Genomic DNA, 19777 nt, shown 5'->3' with positions numbered 1-19777 from the left:
CCATTTCCTTATAGCTATTCATTCCGGTGGCCCTAAAGATCAGATCCATGGAAGAGAGGTTAAACTTCGGATATATTTCCTTTTACAACACGATTTCGGCTACTTTGGGATACATGGCCATTTAGCATCTACTATTTCAGTAGAAGCCTGTACTTAACGTACAGGCTAATACATGATCCTCTCTATCAATCTATCTCGTAAACAGCCTAGCAGTGCTCTAGTCTCTTAAAATCCTACGTCTCCGGGAAATCGCGCTACTTCCGATAGCACAAGGAACATCACTCCTGCTCCTTCTTCACACTGTCCAGTCATCCGAGTCTTCCAACACCAAAGCCGAATGGCACCAGCTCTCCTCGTCGTCTTCCCAGAAATCGCACCTCTTCAATGCGAATTCTTCCTATTGTTCTTCTAGATTGTGTCCTGAACGGTCTGCTTACGCCAGCCCAGTCCTCTACCTGATTAGTTCACATCCCGGTTGGATGTATAAACGTATTCGTCATCTATCGCCAGTCACCCGATGTTAGATACAATGTTTCCACTTTGGATTCGCCGTCAAGTCGCATGAGGAAGTGAGGGTTTATCCGGGTACATACATACCGTGAAGTGCATTGGTTGATAGATATCCGTACCATCTCCCAAACAAAAGCAGAAGCCTGTCTTTCGTTCTTGTCAAAGCGAAACCACTTTAGTTTTAACGCGAAGATGAAGAAAGACAAAGAGATAGGTTACCCAACTGAAGCCAGCACGAGAAGAGGAAGACGAGCGCAGAACAATTAATGACGCGGTAGTGCGAAGTATTCATTCCTTCAAGGGTAATTCATGAAAGAGAACATCGTAACGATTACAGGAATAATTCACTGATCGGCTACCAAGCGATGCAGAACTCGTTCGATACTAAGGATATGCATCAAGTCTGATACACGGGATGAAGGTATCTAACGCCGACTTCGTAAGAGTAAGATAGATGATAGCTCCATCACCTTGCAGATATCAGCCTTCCCCGAGGTCGGACTAGCGCTTGTCACCAAGAACTGGCATCTAGTCATCGACAATCGTGGTCTTAAGGCCCTGCACCGCAGACGTTAGCACAGAATTACACCCCAAACGAGACGCAAAAAAGGAATCAGAAATCTTGGAAAAATAATCTCATCGGATAAGTATGTTTCTAAACAAAACGTAGTGCATATAAAATATATAATATCATGCGAGGCAGAATAGGAAAATGAAGCGTACCTCAAAAAGAAGTGATCCAGAAGCTGTGGGATCATAAGCCAAATAAAGAAAGCCCATCGTTACGGTCTTGGGGCCAACGTCAGCACAAAGTTACACCCCAACACTAGCGAAAAAAAAAAAGAATCAGTGGAAAACTCATTTCATCGGAGCCTCTGAAAAGGTGCACCTTACATACAAAGAGCGTACAGCATCATGAAAAGAAAGTGTTAACAATGCGTACCTCGAAAAAAAAAAGAAGTGATGACGTCAGATCTGGAAGCTACAGTCAATTCCAGAATTCTCTGGTTTCTCTATAACAATCAGAAACCTAAAAACGACCTCGTCAGCCAACCGTGAAAACATCCCAAACAAGCCGGGGTAATCTGAGTCAGGAAGAGAAATTACGGACGTAACAAAGCTTCGCGCATCTAGCCTAACGGGGCTGTTCAATGCAAGGGGAATGTGCGGTTTATCAGAGGATAATGTATGGAGGAAGGGAACTCACGGTGCGGTGGTATAGAGCGAAAAAGGAACAATGTGAAAGGTCCATGCCGGGTAAGAGTGGTATGTCGTAAAACTCTCAGACACAAGTAATGCGCTTCGAAAGGCGGAAATCCATGAGTCTGAACACGCCCTAGCTAACTCAATGCTGAGTTCGCTGACTGAAGCATTCGAAAAGAGCGTGTACAGCGCACCTGTAGCATTTCACGGCACACCGATGCATCGGCATCCTTGTAGGTGGAAGAGACGCGACATACGACGGAGAAGATCTGATGTGGTTTATGGCTTGACCATCTGGTGCATGTCTTCAAGTGCGGTAGTCATATACGTCATCCTGCGCGCTGGTCCTCCCGACACATTTCCCATTCATAAGACAAGGTATGCGACTGCAGAGAAAACAAGGTCAGATTAGGGCAACGTTTTCAGAGATGATAATTACGAACACTCACAGTATAAAGTGACGTTTCACGCTCCCTAGCTCCTATGCATATCCATCCCAGAGGAGCTTGGAGTCAACGCACATTCCGGATGTACACGATATTTCGTCGAGGAAGAACAACGTCGCGTGTACCAGTCGAGTTCAAGTCAAGGACATGTACCCAGCACATTACACGTACTAGTGTCGCATTCGAGTGGGCTGTTGGAGGTATGCATTCGAGGAACGTCGTAGCAGAGAAGAAGGAATGGCGTGGAAATATTCAAATACGAGCAAATCAAACGAAGCACGTGACCAACGCGTTTAATCCACCAATTGGGATTCCGGACCGGGTGAGATGGTAACTTCCTTGCAGGCTCTCACCTTACTTATCTTCCATCAAAAAAATTAACAAGGCACGTAAATATACCGGTTCAGACTTTCTATATCGACCTAGGCCATATTTAATGCACCCGCTGGGCACCGTAGACCACACTGGGCCGGGATTCTGGGTGTTTCATGATGAGGATGGGTCCGATGTTAAGTTCTCCAGGCTGGAAAAGTGAGTGATCTTCCCACCGACATCTTCGTGTTTCGTTTTGATTGGTCGTCAATATCAGTCCAGCCAGTTCTCGCTAGCATATACCTCGGTGAACGGAGGCGTCCTCAGTTTCGCCGGCCACAGGGACAAAGAAAACAACATAGTTGGAGACGCAAACAAGCGATTGATGCATTGGATGATTGACCTTGGTGCGAGAGGTGCGTGTAGGTGCGTGTTTGTCTCCTCCCCTCAATTCCAGAAAGAATATCTTATTTGAAATTTAAAGATCGGTGCGGCGCCGAAAATTGACTCGGTTCCTCATTCCCTTAACAACACCACCTCCTAGCCTCGTTCCGAGTCTCCATTGCAGGACAAATCATATGGGCAGAAAGAATTCCAGGCTTAGAGCAACCGTCCTCCACGACGCTGCCAAAGCCGTACAGGCTCAATTTCGCCGCTGGGACGTTCAATCAGTTGTCGGTGCTGATCTCGCCTGGTATCTCCTGCTAGATTATCCCGGAGCTATAAAGCAGGTACGCATGCACGAAAGACTACAATCTTCTTGTCTTATCTATTCTAACCTTCAGTGGAAACTGGACATCTATATACAAGGGTACCGGGGATCCATGTTGTCATTGGCCAGGAGTTTATCAGCGATCGACACCAGATTTGCGATTTTGAGTGGGACAGCAACAGTAACACATGCCCACAACTCGTGGACTTGCGATATCACTCTCATTAGCGCTAAGTGGCCACACCACATCATAGTGAAAGACATCGCATGTCTTCCGTTCAAGTATCTCCTCTTCCTGCGCATGAAGGTGTATCCAACAATAGCTTCTACCACCGAGCTCGAACACCGGATGTTTGAAGACGTTGATGCTTCGAAAGCTTACCTAGCCTCTACGAAGTCAATATCCCCAGGCCAGGTCCCATCGCAAGACCAAGTCGCGTTTGATATTCTTTTCGAGAGCTTATGTGCTACAGTCCCTGATGCGAAGGAAACCTTTCATGCTCTTCGTATTTTCCCATCGCGACTGGACGTCTCCGATCCGACTATGATTAACCTGACGACAGCCGACGATGTGTGGGACACAAGACCCAAGTCTTCTCCTCCTTCCCCGTCGCCTTTCCCACCGAAAGTTAGTACTTTACTGGCAGTCTCGACCCCAGCCAGTCCAGTGATCCCAACCCGAGGCTTTCGCGCTGTCGTATTCCGCGCCGCCAAAGAAGTCACTCGTATCTTCAGAGAGGCGGAGTGCACATTCGCAATCATGGGGAGTGCGGCTTGTTATCTCTACGGAAACAAACGTTTGCCAAATGTAAGGCCTGTCGCGCTCCGAGTTATCTTGTCGTGATACTGATGGAGCAATAGGACGTCGATATCCTGATATCATCGCATACCTGCGATGTAGAGTCGTTGAAAGAATTACTTGTTACCAAGAACCCTAGGTGTTTCTACCTCGTGAACGCCAAAACCCCTGGAGCTACGTGGAAGGTGCTATGGTACCACGATCGCAGCTCAAATGGGAAACTGGAGAAAACGAAGGTCGATATCCTCAAACCCGGAATTTTACAGCTGCCGATGATATTTTCCGAGGCTATCGTTGATAAGCAGGGATTACCAGTCGTTCCTCTGTCAATTCTACTGCTGCACAAACTGAAGGGGTGGAAGGATAACATGGAGTCGACGGAGCAGCGACTTCGGAGCAAGCATGACGCGGATGTGGGGGATATAGGCTCCTTGTTGAGGATCGTCCTGGAGGGAATGACTATGCAGGAAAGGAAAAACTCGACGTATTGGAAGCGGTTTGCGCTGGAACGGTTCGATGAGGAATTCCGCGATGAGACTGAGTATCGGGTGAGGTTGTTTTGTTGGAGATTTCCAGAGTATCGTGATATGTGGCGAAAACTAGGCTGGTAGACCCAAATACATATTTTCTGTTAACTCAGCGACCTAACTCGATTTAGTACGCGACCAACTGTCCCGGGCCCAAGGTCCGGAATCCATCTTTGTCTTTGTCCATCACCATGACAGACGGCGTCAAGCCATTGAAACCACAGTAAAGCTCAAGTGCGACCTCCTCAAGCTCCCTTTCTACACCACCACCTCCATATACTCAGGATGTCGAACGTGGAGTGAACGAGACTAGTTGTTTGTATCGCAGTCGGTTACTGTTCTTTCATCTTATGCAACATTCGTCTCATTATCTCGTTCGCATTCACAGGGAAACTTCACTGAATTCGTCACTCCACCGGAGGTCACGTCGTGAGTCACTATTTGCTTTCATGCTGGACGACACCGAAATCCTGTCAAGGCTCGCATTGGCGAATCCAGCTTCGGTACCATCCATTTTGAACATCGTAACAGACATGAACGTGAGCGTTCCCGGAACAGCGGAGGCAAAGGCAAAGAGCGTCGACACTGTTTAACAAGAATTATAGCGCGGGCATCCCAAATTTGAGAAAGTATCCTGCTTACGTTCGACAATAACCGACTCTCCAGGAGAAATGACTGCAAAAGCAGAGTCATCAACGTCTTCCAAAGAAACCGTAAGCTGCAGAAAACCGCTGAATCGGCCGCCTGCCAGTGGATAAATTAGACTGGGGAAAACCCTACCTTTATCCCAGTGAACGGAACAGTCTCTCCATCCTTGGTAACAGTGAACGAGCGGATTGGAAGGATATTATCCACAATCTTCCCGTACTTCAAGATCTTCACCGACTCTGAACCAGTATTGGCTACAGTCGCTATGAACTTGAGATCGTCGACAGTGGTGACATTCGTCACAGGTCCAGAAAGGGAGATGGTAAGTCCACCATCTCTCTTGTACTGACTGACAAAGCCAGAGGGGGTGACGCCGAGAGTAATCAAAGCAACGAGCATGGTATGAAGTCGAGACTGATGATTAAGGTAGCCATTCCTCCTGTTTAAATGTCGGTATCCTTATCTCGAGAGCACAAGGACACGCAAGACACTGAAGACATCGCGACAACGGAACACATGTGCGATGAGCATCGATCACCTCAGAGAGCAAAGTCTTGGAGGCTCTTGGCTAGAATTAATCGTAAGCAAACAGTCTGGAGTACTCGGTTTTATGTTCCGGTACTACTCTACGTTGAAAGCGAAGACGTTAACCACTACTGTATCGAGAGAATGCCGAAGACTCACAATCGTAAACAGGAACAGATGGACAACGCATGACTCTTTAGAGTACGCTTTCACGAAATTTTATTCCACTGCAGTTTAGCCACAGACAGCTAATCAGTGTCACAGACATCGTGAGAAGGATGATGGGACAAACTCACCTTTCCATCAAGACCCGTAAGCTTGCTTCTTAGATCGATTATTCTTGTGTTAACGGCCATAGACCGAATCATGATGTCGGTGCCTATAATGGACGAAAAAAGCCACGCTCCTGAGACGAATGGGTAGAAAGGGGATACAACGACCAAAAAGAACATCCTCCTTGCGAAGTACAATTGAGCGTCAATGAAGGACTCGACGGAGGGACAGCTAACCTCACGTCAGCTCCCAAGTCTCGACAAATGCATCTGTAAGCCGCGACTTGTGATTTTGATACAGCCTTCGGAATGTGACTCCCGATGACTGTGACTCAGCACAATAATGCGAATGTGAATTACAATCAAAATGAGGGTAGTTGAAACGTCGAACGTTAATATGAAATATTGAACGAGATGCGCAGTATGAGATTCAAATCCTGAGAAAGTGCTAAAGATCAACGGCCTTGTTACCATAGCCACGATGAAGCGCAAGGTCATCAGCCTTTTGACATTCCATTCCTTTTGCCGCATCATTCTGACGTTATCCAATAAACAGCTGTACCATTTGCAGAAAGGCCGAACGTTTTTCGGCGGCAACTTTGAAGAGTGCTCTTCGAACGATTACAGCATTCATGCCGCAGAAGTCTCACTGGAAGACGTATTAAGCATTCTTTGTCCAAAACAACACGGAAACCTATCGTAACGATTATGGGAGCAACATATACAGTTGGCCTAACTGTCGAGGAGCAGGCAGAATGAAGCGTACAAGAATTACACCATCCGTACTGAACGTAATAGGACACTGCATTCTTTTGGTCCCGGTAGGTCTGGTACCGAAGGTAAAGCATCCGGCGATAATCTCGTATCATTAGGATACGCAGCAAAGGAGTGGTTACTAAATTCTTACCAAGGATATCTTTCAGGTCAACAAACATCGTAATGGACAATAGACACCAATATGATATGCGATGATATTTTCGTGCAAACTAGCAGTAGGGCTGCGCACCGTACCGTATGATCAGCTTGAAAGCCTTGTCGGCGTCGGTACGGGTACCTTACGGCCGTCTACAGCCGTTGACGACCGTGCACTGGAGGACAAATGACTTTACTTATATAGAGTCACTGTAGATAATTTATGGTACGGTCTGATGGCTTTTGGATAGCTCGAGAGATGAAGAAGATAATATAAGCACGAAAGTAACAGATTTCAGAGGGGAAGATAAGTTAGATGTGCCCGAGATCACAAAGGAACTGTAAATCGCACCTGTATTGAACTAAGTAGACACACATATGTATCCCAAAGTTACACATGCTACTCTAAATGCAAACAAGACAGCTACATGGTGCCACTGCATGGTGCCATTTGCATGAAATTTTTGCTCCAACGAAGGCTCTAGATAAGAGGCAAGGTGAAGCCGTATTACGACGTTATACGGCCGTATGTAAAAGCTCTTGACGGCGACGGAACAACCGTACACATGGTCATTAGCGTGCGTTCGGCTTCGGTCCGTCTTCCGTATAACGGTTACCGAAAGCCGTACAATACGGTGACGGTGCGCAGCCCTAGAGTCTAGCAGAACTGAATAAACGGGCGAAATGTAGATCCGCGTAAAATGATCTATCTCACCAGGCTGGCGCTCGTCATTCAAATGTAGGGTCAGCATTTTCGCCGTTAGCAACCGTGATCTTGATAGGATTGAGGCCCTATATCACCAACATCAGCACAAAGAGAAACCCGTACGAGTTAAAGGAAATTAAATGAGAGATCTTGGAGGGAGACTGATCTCATAGAGCTTTAACCTCTCCAAAGTAGCAAGTATAGAAGACATCGCATCGTGTAAGAAAGCGATACGAATCAGTTGTTCCGTACCTCAAAACGAAGCCTTCCGTAGTGAGGAGGGACCTAAGAATACTTAGCCTCTCTAGCTTTGCCCGAAAATGATGAGAACAAGAGAATCTCAGGAAACGAAATAATCACGGACCCGGCAGCTTCGCGCATGCAGCCCAACGGGGCCGTCAATTTCAAGGGGAATTTGCCTTTCATCAGACGTTACTGTAAAGAAAGAAACTCACGTCGACAATCCCAATCAAGGCAAAGTTAGATGGCAACGGATTGGTTTCCATCCATCAAGGAATCCGTGCAGAGAAGGAAGGCCTTTCCACGAAATTCTTCATTTTGAGGAACACCGTCAGAGGGCGGCGTAAGAGTCATTCTGACTTCGAAGCAACTTGGTATTAGGGCCGGCGGCATCCGGTTTTTGAAGCAAGCAGAAGCGAGATACCCCGAGCGCGACGGCGACATTTTAGACCACATTCATGTATGGCGTTGGGAAGATAATTGGTTCAGGTTATAAAGATCAGGTAAGTCGTTGGAAAGTTGTAGGTGTTAAATGTGCAAGTAAGACAAGGTTCAGTAAAGAAGTCTTTCGAGAGAACTCCGCACTCACTTCATCAACCTTCCTCGAAATGTATCGCTAGGTCTCGGACTATCTCAAACCAGCCAGCGCTTCATGGGTTCCAAACATTTTCACGAGCTATTACGGCCCATTTCTGGATATACACAGATATCGGAATAACGTCGTCTCGAAAGAGCAGTGCTGCTCGTACCAATAATCTCGATATCGATTCTATACTCTCGGTATAGCAACCAGGACATTAATTACGACATCGTTTTCAGATATGAATGTGACGGTAGCGGCATGGGATTAATGAATGACGTGGTAAGTAAGAAAGAACAACAAAGCGTAATGAAAGAGAAACAACAACAGTCAAAACCGTACCACGACCGATGCGTTGCGTTCTTGGCTTCAATATTTCAGGACAGTTGCATCGCCGCTCATTAATTACGATTAAATTATTCGCGTATGACACAGAACTAAGCAATGGAGGAATTCTTTGATTGCTTTGATTTCCTTCCACTCATAACGCCGAAAGTTACAAGTCAGTAAAGGACATTGGAGAGGTAAGCACCGTGATTTGACTATAGCATGCTCACCTCCCTTGTAGAGTCATCGAGGCCTACTTTACTGAGATTAATGGACCGTAGATGTCTTGGCTGAGGGAACTCTACCACTAGATCTCAAAACATTCTACGGAAGCCAAAGCGGATAATTTTCATTTTCGAGACCTAGCTTAAGGAGGGGATCCTTCAGCTATCTCATGCGTTAGTGTTTCTGTGCTTCTCTATACTCACATTCACTATTATCAGAAGAATACGACGACTACATGACCATTCATTCTGTTCGTCCTTTTATTGAGCCTTTTCTCGTCAGTATTTAGACCTCCCATTGCACCTATATATAGCGTCCATCCGTCTAGAGTGGCGGCAGATGCTTGGCTCTGTAAATGGAATAGATCAATGCAAGCGCCGCGAAGTGAATAAATGAATCAGAGGATCACTCGCATTGACACTCTCAGACTCGAATGAAAGGAATTGCGGGGGTTCCTCCTGATTTCGTCTGTTAGAATCGAGGGGCCGTTCTCAAACGAAGTGAGTGGCAAGAATGGATTACGTCTGTGGCAAACACGACATGGAGACTAAGTATGAAATCTACAGCCTTATGTACTAGAAATCCCAGAGGAAATAAGCAAACACGTAAGTAAATCCATACGAGAACCCAAATGGCCACTATCTGCTAGTGCCATGAGAAGTTCGAAATCTCACACGTCGATGGTGAGGGCTTGTTGCTAACACTCTTATCTCAATGTCTCCTGTGATATGGATGAGTTTATGACAGGTTCGACTTGCTAGTGTATGCGCTCGTCGTCATAACGGCAATGGTACATTGAGACTTGGCCAAGAGCGTAAAAAAGGATTTGGGGCATGGAACTATTACAGATCTTTCTCTAGCATGGGTTCCACCCAATAGTGCAAGCTGCTTTCATTATTACACCCTGCAACTAACCACCACGAAACACGCTCGCAGATCTACGGTATTAAGTGTCCGGCAAGTTCTCACTAAGAAAGTGAATCACTTACGGTAAGGTCATGGTTCCTCCATCATCACGCTTGATGAGAACCATTTGAGTACCCTATAGACTGTCAATCGAAATACGTGCTATTGGAGAGCGCCGTACTCACGTCTGTCATGCGACTTGATGACTCAACAACACCTTTCAGGAGTTGTCCACTCGAGTTGTAATAGAAGACACGCTCGCCGACCTAAATGGTAAAGAAGAAAGACATGGCATTAAACCTCGATGGCCAAGGAGGATAGGAAAATAGCGCACAAGAAACACGTTCATAGACGAAATATTGGTGGGGTAATGTTAATTAACTTTTGTTATATGCAATATGACGGTTTAAGTACCTATGAGCGATTTTTCTTTCTTATTAGAGAAACGGCGTGTTCATGCAATATGTAATTTCGGGGGAAATATACTAGAGACCGTCTCGGTGCCAACCTCTGTTCTGAAGCTTTAAACCCATTTAATCTGATACACTGTACTGAATTGCGTATCCTGGCGACGTAAACATGAACAGATCGCATGCCCGATCATCTTTCGTTATTGCACCCAATAATTTCAACCGGTGCTCTCCAGGCTATGGCGGGGATCAGTGAACCTAGAAAGCGTGGCCATGTATAGGTAATAGAAACGATGCTGGGCAGTTTAGTTGTATACCCGCAAGTGAAAGGGCGAATTATAATGCAACCAAGCTTCACTGACTGATACACCCTCGAAAGAACGATAAAGGAACAATAAATTGGTGTTTCTTTTGCATCATATACGACTGCAGAGATGCCTGAGACATTTCAATCTCGGGAGTGCTCACATATGAGGATGATGGAAAAAGGTATCTGATATCGGAGATGAAGGTATGTTTCAGCTACACATGGTCGTTCTCTGTGTCGAGCTTTCTATGGTCGAGGTCTCAAGATATGCTAATGCCTGAATGTAGATATGCTTTCCTGCCTTATGGATTGACGCTCAGTTCTCAAAGCCTAAGCTCTGGCCAATATATGTGTGTCTCTAATCATCCATCTATATCCTGTATATACTTCATGGACCTTCTTGGCCTTCAACTGGGTGCTCCATTTTCTGCACCGACAGGAACAGGTCAGGATTTGAAAACTCAAATTTATAATCGCATCTGATCACGGTCACACGCTCTGATTTTCAAACTGTCATGTTTTATGGGGTTTAATCGTAATGTAAATACCAGATGCAGACTGAAAGTATGCAATTGATGTGCCTTCCCAGCACAACTACTGAACTACTGTTCAGAACTGCCCATCGATATCCACAGAGCTCTTCCCTCCCTATGTATCCATATATGTCCTTCCAAGTGAACGGGAAAAAGTATGCGTGGCTGCAAGAGTACGCTGGAACCATGGAGGAACTTGACGTCAAGGGATTGGGAACGCGTCGCGCGACGCGGGTAGTTAGGACACGCGTCAGACACGTGTGAAAACTGATTGGTCGTGTACTGTTCGGGACCGCAAACCAAATTCGGTACCACCATGTACTAGTACTCTTTCCTTCTTCTCTCTGGTTGTTCATTGACGATCATTGCTCTGCTCAATTCTATGCCTTCAGACCAGAAGCGCCTGGTAAAATTGGCGTATTCTTACCTTCACAATGTCAGTATGACTGTTGCGTACGATGCCGTTCATCCTCCGCAAAGAATCAAGCTGCTCTGATGGAGCACAGTACACGTGAAGGACTCGCTCGAAATGAGGACAAATTACGCGCATCTACAGGCCACTGTACTGCATCTCGGATTTACGTACCTAAGAATAATGATAATGCTTCGTATTCTCGTCACCAAATTTTGTTTCTTCAGCATATTTACTCTCTGAGTCTGGTCGAGCTATCTTGGGATCATATGATGGAAGACTATCCAACGATTAAGCTGTGTGCTACTGCGCTAGGTATTTAAGTACTATCTACTCACCCTGTTGGCTAAGCGTTAGCGGTAAAAATCAGCTTGCACGGTTATGGATGCTATTGTGCACTACGTATATGGTCTAATAACTTTGCGTGCAGCTGAATCGCTGGCGAAGATGCTGAAGATACGTCTTCCGGTGCATCGCAGCGTGAGGCTTTCGATGCGGACATCCATTTTTATCTGTACTGACTGGTTCCGCGCTAGACCGGTGTCTCCGAATGCCACCGGACAATTTCCAACACCTCCGTTTCATGAAGAAGGATGTGTATCATCAGATTTGCCGTAAGCAACTAGGGTAGATATCACTTTTCAGAGTAACTATACCTGGCACGTTTCTCAGCCTGCTAATATTAGGCATGATCGGTTTTTTTCTTCTTTTCGTTGGCTACTTTGAGCGTTACATTCAAGGAGGAACACTTGGGTCGATATCCTGCTGTATCATCCAAACTAACTCTGTACGAGTGGTGCAGTAGTCGGACATGGGGACAGACTTTTCCACGGGATGTTACCCGCACAATCTGATTGGACTAACATTGGCCGATACTTGTAGCTGCTTCGCAGCAACGCGAACACAGAGACGTAGAAATCCCAGCCAAGAAGACTAACTATACATCTTCTAAAGGTACCTGGAAACATGAAGGCCGAAACACTTAGGTGCGTGTATTAGATGGCTGTTTGAAACTGAACTCAGAAATTCTCATATCTTCATGTAGCTCGTACACTGTTACGACGACAAATGTTCATCCGTAAGCCAGCCCTTGCCCGAAATGTTCCTTCACAATGGGTGACGTCATGAGTAACTATTTGCTTTCATGCCGAACGATGTCTGAATTCTGGCGGGCTTAGTGCCTATCAATCAGCTTCTCAGTCTGTCCCGGAGCTCCTTTATCCTATAAGATCTAATGAATTTGAAGGGGAACCTTGCGGACCGTAGTCGGATTTTTTATCTGTGCGATCGTCCTCACTCTCTTCTTCCACGGCCTTTACGAAAAGAAGAAACATCGACTCATACGCGATAACCTCGTATGGACCAATCTTATTCTATCAAGCCAATGTCTCCCATCCAACACTTAGTAATACAAAGCGAAGCTGATCGGCGTACTAATTGACGGAGATATTAGGCAGTGTTACCAGATTACCATTCACGGAATAGAGTTCACGATGCCGGCATATTGTACTATTGACGTGGATAAATCGGTGGGGTCGTCGTGATCTCCCGGATGCTGATCCGGCTGTACGTCGCTACCATCAGGGTTCACGGCCATTGGGACAGTCAAGTCAGACGAAACAAAGTGCAAGACCTTGTGGGAGGATTTCAGGGATAAAGTGCGTCCGCTCCTTTTTTTGTTTTGCCACAAAATTTCGGACTTGGCTTATGGTGTCTGCAGGGATGTGTATCCAAAGGATACCACGTGCGTCCAATAGCATTCGTACGTGTAAATTATTCTGATGCTTTCAAGATTTATCGAGGCTCATATGGGAAACCACCAATTCCCATGGGATGATTGGCGGGAGATGTGTTCTACGACTCCGGTGGATTATGATGGGCGTCATTTCGATCATCCGGATAGCTGTGACTGGGTAAGCGATGCTGGTATTCCAGGTTATTGATGCTGAAGCATAACCTTCAGAGCATTTTCACTCTTGCATGGGGCGTCTCAACGATGAGAGTTGCTGATCCACTCTGCTTTGTATGCATCGTCCTTATCTGACTGCGTTGTAACCTACAACTATCCATTGTGACACCTTGCCTATGTATGATTATCGTCGTAGTGATTCCTTACGGAGAGTGTGTTTTAATCAAGAATCTCTGTAGTGAACCGGGCTGAAGAATTCCAATGCGAGATAATTGAACCGGCCATATATGCACTAGCGTTAAAACGAGAAAGACGACGGAAACATCGAGCGACAATAGGGTAGGAGCAATAGGAAAAGGAGTTATAGCTAAGTTGGCTAGTATACCCAATAAGTAGTTTTCTTCGATTGAACACGTATACACGCCAAGGCCTTTCCTACCAAATCTCTTCACGAAACCGCCGTCCGTCTTGACAAACTCGTCAAAGATGCACGGGGATCTCATCCCGTTCTTGAATGACAGAAGCGCGTATCTTACAAACAAACATTTACCTACACCCTCCTCTCAGATCAATCATTAATTGCGTGCCTAGTCTCCAAGCATATGCATAAGTACGTCAGCTGTTTTCTTCTTCCCCGGTTCCGGTGAAACCGAGCACGCTTCCGTCCACCGAACCCAGGGCCTTCGTACATGGCTAGGTTGGCGTGGATAACTATTGGGGCTTTGATGATCAATCATAGTGAGGCACGATAGGGAAGAGATGGCAGGACCCCAGAGTATACGGTAAGGACTCAGATCACGATTCGGACAGGATTTGGGCAAATTGACCCTCGAACCCATGCTTAAAATTCGGACAAAATCGAGGTCAATTGCGGACAGCCGGTTCGGATGGTTCGGACAAGGCCCTGTCCAGGTTAGGAAGCCACATCAGCATTCGAACACCAACTTAGCCTGTGCCTCTGTAGTCGAGTGGAATTAAGATACCTTATTCTTGTGTGGGCTGTTGGTTCGAATCATGGGTGAATTGTTCATTTTAATTTTGCAAGATAGCAACTTTCTTTGTAAAAAAAAAAGGTGGAGGCAAGAATGACAACCACGCTTGTATCGGCGACAGTGGGCGAGTGCATTAACATCGGTAGCCTCTCTTACCTGGCACTACAGGTCTTCCAGCAGTGGCAGTTACGGTGTTTCACGTACACTACCGACGCAACATCCTTATTACAAACCAAACAGTCCATTCATTTGCTTTCCATCAACCTTCTTACGGTCATCGATCCACCGGCAGTCACGACTCTCAGTTTGAAGCTCTCGGGGGGAGACTTTGAAGTCTTCACGCAGCTTAAAAAGATGTTGGCAAGCTGCACGGGGCGATTAAGGACTACGGTAAGCGAAAGCGAGAATGAGACGATGTATTAAAAGTCTAAAATGTTGTAGCTAAGCATATGCGAGTCGAGGAGACGATTTTTTTGGCTTTTTGCGCTTGTTCGGACAAAAATGTACGAAAAACACCCGGATAGCACCGTTCGGACAAGATTGCGAGCTGTAGGGCGAACGTAGGTCCGAATTCGGACAAGATTGAACCAAAAAATGAAAATTGCGTTCTGACAAAAAGGCCAAAATTTAGGGAAGTCGAGATCTGGGTTCATGAGGCATACTCCGGGGTCCTGAGACGGCTCACTCACTTTCTTGCCTTGGAGAACTCGAGTCCTAACATCGGACCCCACCCTAATCATGATGCATGAAATTTTGAAACGCCAAGACGGCGACCCTGACTGCTCTATACTTATAACCTGTGTGATAGGGTTGCGTAGGTCAATACAAAAAATTCGACGATAAGGTTAGATTCGGAAGATACGGTCCGAGATTCATTAGGTGACGCGTCGGTCACATGCCTCGTTTGATTGCTCTTGTTTGAAAATTTCGACGCTTTGTCTTTTTTCCTTCTTCCTCTAATGCAGACTTCCTCCAGTCCGCTCGAATGAGGGACTGGCCTCTACCGAAGGCATGCTGAGTATAAGTCTTTGACTTAGACTCATTTGGTGCGCGCGGCATTGTTCATCCTCGACGAACATGGCCTGATGTTCGCGTGCGGCGAAAACTCCTTCGACTCCGATGTCGGCTGGGAAGTGTTCATCTATGGCAGCCTGTTGTGACGCCCTTCAAAGGAGAACATGGTGAGCTCCCATAATCGCCATCCCAGAAAGCCTTACCGTTATCGAACCTTGCTTCAGCATATATGCCCGTTCGCCAACACTGTGTACTATGTCGCCCTGGAACAGGTGACGGTCAATTCTTGTCAGGAGGTCCCACGCGCAGGTTAAAGTACGTTGCTGCCCCACCTGAAGACACGGAACTGCTGATTGATGACCAGGTTTCTCCAAGTTCGGCCTACTTCGTCTTTCCCGTCCTATGTCGCGTCAATAGGAAGCTCGCATCTCCCACCTACAAGGAACGCCGGGGCATGGATGTACTATGAATTTTACCTAGGTGCGCTATACAAGCTCGTTTCAAAAACTACAGCCAGTTAACCCAATGTTCAGTTAGCTAGGGTGTGGGCTGACTCGCCTTTTGAAGCGCGTTGCATGTGCTTGAGAGTTTCTCGACATTCCGCTCTTACCCGGTATACACTCCATTCATATTGTTCCTCATTCGCTCTATACCGCTATACCGTGAGTCCTCTTCCTCCGCACATCATCCTCTGATGAACCGCACATTCCCCTTGCATTTTGACGGCCCCGTTGGGCTGGATGCGCGAAGCTCTGTTGCGTCCATAATTTCTCTCACTGAGATTATTACTCCCGCCTGTTTCTCGTGCCCCCAGTTTCGCTTACGATGTTATTCTTAGACCTCTCACCTCTATAGAGATCGCTCTGGACTTGTATCTTTGTTGGCTCGCAGCTCCGCAGTTTCCGGCGGTTACCTTTTTGAGGTAAGCGCACAACACTTCACTTTCCTGTTCTTCTCGCATGATGCAATATCTTGCATATTTGCTACTTCAGAGGGCTACGCACCCGATGAGACTATTTTCCCACCAAGATCTCTGATTCTCTTTTGTCTCAGTCGGAGTATAATATGTGCTGACGCTCGCTTTGCAGGGTCGTAATTCCATCAATACCAAGCGCCAGTCTAGCTTCCAGGATTCTCGTCGTCCACGAAGTGATGAATTTGCTATTACTTTCTAGATCCCTCCCCCCGACGTACGGAAGCCGTCCTCTATTCCGAGTTTGTTTCGTTTTGGACGCTGGAGCTGTCCTTGGCCGACTATTCGATTGTTGTTCTATTCGATACGATTGGTATCAATCCCTTCCTTGGAAAAGAAATCTCATCTTGTTACTTTGTGAAACAACGCCGTGGTCAAGACTTGTGATCACACTCGGTTATTGGCCGATTTTCCATACCTTGACCGAATCCAAGTCTTCAATTACTGCATTGGCATTCGGATATTTGGTCCGCATCTACTGGCCGCTACCTTTTCCCGAGAGCGAAAGACGGCGTTGATTTCTCTCCCGCTACTCCTGATGTGAATGAAGGGTACCCGTCAACTACGCGAGCCTGTTTTTCGGACTCGCTATTCCACAAGGTTGAATTTCCAGTGATGCACCACGGGCAATGAGTGGGAGTGCGCAGACTCGAATTCTTCGAGCATCTATCGGTTAGCTGAAGTGACGTTGGAATACGAGGTTAACGTAGGAGGAGAGCTCGCGCGGTTAAGCCTAGCGTTCGAAGGGGATGCGTAAGAAACAGGCTAGCTCCGCTCGTGGTTATACGGAATGAGAGCGATGTTCAGTTTCTTGCGGAATTCGAAAGGACTAAACCATTGTTCAGTGCATTGGCGGCGGACATTACCGCCATTCAAGTCAGAGCGAAATTGGTACTGAGAGGAGGAAAGGTGGTACGTACAGGCTCTCTGGCGAGAAGAATACTGTACTGATGGGTGGGTACAGGAATAACGCGATACTCTGTACTCTTAATCACGAAAATCAGTCCGATTTAACAAGCACCGAAATGCCAATCATTTCAGTAATCTGGTTCTTTCCTTGCGCAAGTTAAGGTGCTATTGAACAGCTTGGGAAGGGCATACCTACGGCTTCCCGTCTTCTATATCCAGTTGAAGTATCGATAGCGATCATCCCAAACATATTGCGCATGACGGTTCCTCACGGAGCCTCCGAGGCTCTGAAATCGTATTCAGGAGCGACATATAAACAGTACCCTGGATAGGTATCAAGGTGCCCACACCAGCTTGAAAACGGGGAATCATTAATCATCAACTGCGTCAATGGATGCTAGAACAATAGGTTATGCTGGTGTCGTTTCGTTTTAATCGTGCTACCATCGTACAAATTCCTACTGAATGGATCCTTGGAGTAAGCCCTACCTGGAGACGAAAGAAGACGTACATCATTTGAAATTGAAAGATCGGCATGGTGCCGCAATTGACTCCGAGTCCTCGTTCGCTTGGTACCACCACCTCCTGGCCTCGTTTTCCGGAGCAGCAACACTCATATGGGCAGAAGGAACGCCAGACTTAGGGCAAAGATCTTCCATGAGGCCACAAGAGTAGTGCAAGCTCACTTTGTCCGCTGGAGAGTACAATCAGTCGTTGGTGCTGATCTCGCGTGGTATATCTTGCTAGATTCGCCTAGTGCTATAAAGGAGGCACGTATACATTTTATTATAATGTATACGCGAGGCTAAATTATCTATCTTTCACTTTAGTGGCAACTAAACATTTACGTACAACGGTACGAGAGAATCGGATCCATATTCGCATTGGCACAGCGATTATCAGCTGCTGACTCCAGATTTTCTATCTCGATTGGGACAGGAATCAAGATAACATATACCCACACCCACTCTGATAATGTGCTTAACGACGACTCTGCGCTCAAAAATAGGACTTGCGATATCGCTCTCATCCCGGCGGAGTGGCAGCATGGCCGCCATGGCCATATGGTGAAAGATGTCACATGTCCTCCATTCAAGATTCTTCTCCTCGAGCGCATGATGGCGTATCCAACAATATCTTCAACTGCCGAGCGTAAACGCCGGATGTTTGAAGATGTTGACGCTTCCAAAGCCTACCTGGCTTCTACGAAGTCAATATTCCCAGGCAAGCTTCTGTGGGAGGAGCAAGCCGAATTTGATATTCTTTTCGAGGAGTTATGTGCTACGGTTCCTGATGCGAAGGAGACTTTTCGTGCCCTTCGTATTTTCTCCTCGCGACCACCAGAGCAGGACGTCTCCGGTCAGGTATTGATTAACCTGACACCAACCGACGATGGGCGGGACACAAAACCCCAATCTTCTCCTGCCTCATCGTCTTTCCCGCAGAAAGCTAGTACTTCACTTTCAGCCTCGACTTCAGCCAGTCCGGTGATCCCAACGCGCGGTTTTCGCGCTGTCGTATTCCGCGCTGCGAAAGAAGTTACTCGCATCTTCAGAGAGGCGGAGTTTACATTCGCAATCTTGGGGAGCACGGCTTGTTATCTCTACGGAAACAAACGTTTGCCAAATGTAAGATCTGTCGCATTCATCGATCGTGATACTGATGAAGCTGTAGGACGTCGACATTCTCATGTCCTCGCATACCTGCGATATAGAGTCGCTGAAGGAATCCCTTGTCACCAAGAATCCGGAGCGTTTCTACCTCGTGAATGCCAAGTCACCTAAGGCTACGTGGAAGGTCCTGTGGTACCACGATCATAGCGAAGATGGGGAACTGGAGAAGACCAAGGTCGATATCCTCAAACCGGGGATTTTGCAGCTCCCGATGATATTCTCTGAAGCTATAGTAGATAAGCAGGGATTTCCAGTCGTTCCCATGTCGATTCTACTGCTGCACAAACTGAAGGGGTGGAAGGATAACATGGAGGCGACGGCGCTACGTCTCCGGAGGAAGCATGATGCGAATGTGGGAGATATAGGTTCGTTGTTGAGGATAGTCGTGGACGGTATGAGCTCGCAGGAAAAGAAAAACTCGATGTATTGGAAGCGGTTTTCGCTGGAACGGTTTGATGAAGAATTCCGAGATGAGACGGAGTGTCGAGTGAAGTTGTTTTTTTCGAGATTTCCAGAGTATCATGATATGTGGCAAAAGCTAGGCTGGTAGAACCAGATATATATTTCCGCGCTCTCAGTACTTCCGTATTTATAACCTTGCTGAACTCTGGATGCAGATGCTTTCAACTGTGAGTGAGAACTTCAATGTGATCAGACCTTTAGGGATGTTCTACTGTTTCGTTCCCCACCCTTCAGGAATTCGACGCTTGCAAATTATTTGACCAAGAAAAAAACCAGGGACTCGGGAAGGGGCTTGGTGACACGTGTAAGGGAACGGAATTCATGCAGTGCTAT

The 19777-nt window shown here is 46.6% G+C and overlaps 4 protein-coding genes across 4 annotated transcripts; 2 read left to right on the top strand and 2 right to left on the bottom strand.

Annotated features, from left to right (window-relative positions):
• Positions 1–2978: 2978 nt before the first annotated feature.
• On the top strand, positions 2979–4693 carry EV420DRAFT_1316433 (uncharacterized protein). Its single transcript, XM_060468685.1, has 3 exons — positions 2979–3202; positions 3257–3991; positions 4045–4693. Exons 1-3 carry the CDS (start codon positions 3050–3052, stop codon positions 4591–4593), a joined length of 1437 nt encoding a protein of 478 aa, XP_060323040.1. The 5' UTR covers positions 2979–3049; the 3' UTR covers positions 4594–4693.
• A 198-nt stretch (positions 4694–4891) lies between these two features.
• Positions 4892–5556, bottom strand: EV420DRAFT_1486610 (uncharacterized protein; the record flags this gene model as incomplete). Its single annotated transcript, XM_060470426.1, has 3 exons — positions 4892–5094; positions 5152–5227; positions 5290–5556. 3 exons carry the CDS (start codon positions 5554–5556, stop codon positions 4892–4894), a joined length of 546 nt encoding a protein of 181 aa, XP_060323039.1.
• A 4298-nt stretch (positions 5557–9854) lies between these two features.
• EV420DRAFT_1651316 (uncharacterized protein) lies at positions 9855–10199 on the bottom strand (the record flags this gene model as incomplete). Its single annotated transcript, XM_060478537.1, has 4 exons — positions 9855–9882; positions 9934–9986; positions 10036–10116; positions 10185–10199. 4 exons carry the CDS (start codon positions 10197–10199, stop codon positions 9855–9857), a joined length of 177 nt encoding a protein of 58 aa, XP_060323038.1.
• An 8273-nt stretch (positions 10200–18472) lies between these two features.
• Positions 18473–19532, top strand: EV420DRAFT_1279914 (uncharacterized protein; the record flags this gene model as incomplete). Its single annotated transcript, XM_060468175.1, has 2 exons — positions 18473–18937; positions 18984–19532. The coding sequence occupies 2 exons, from the start codon at positions 18473–18475 to the stop codon at positions 19530–19532; spliced, it is 1014 nt and encodes a 337-aa protein (XP_060323037.1).
• Between the last annotated feature and the right edge of the window lie 245 nt (positions 19533–19777).

This window comes from Desarmillaria tabescens (genome assembly GCF_030435595.1).
Source record: "Desarmillaria tabescens strain CCBAS 213 chromosome Unknown EV420scaffold_94, whole genome shotgun sequence".
NCBI classification, from domain to species: Eukaryota; Fungi; Basidiomycota; class Agaricomycetes; order Agaricales; family Physalacriaceae; genus Desarmillaria; species Desarmillaria tabescens.
Note: the sequence above shows the minus strand (reverse complement) of the source record. Positions and strands in the feature narration are given on the sequence as shown.

Bases quoted from the DNA above. Each gene is read 5' to 3' on its own strand.
- EV420DRAFT_1316433 (XM_060468685.1), top strand. From the start codon at position 3,050: ATGGGCAGAAAGAATTCCAGGCTTAGAGCAACCGTCCTCCACGACGCT. The intron at 3,203-3,256 runs GTACGCATGCAC...TCTAACCTTCAG, and splicing joins ATCCCGGAGCTATAAAGCAG to TGGAAACTGGACATCTATAT. The intron at 3,992-4,044 runs GTAAGGCCTGTC...ATGGAGCAATAG, and splicing joins GAAACAAACGTTTGCCAAAT to GACGTCGATATCCTGATATC.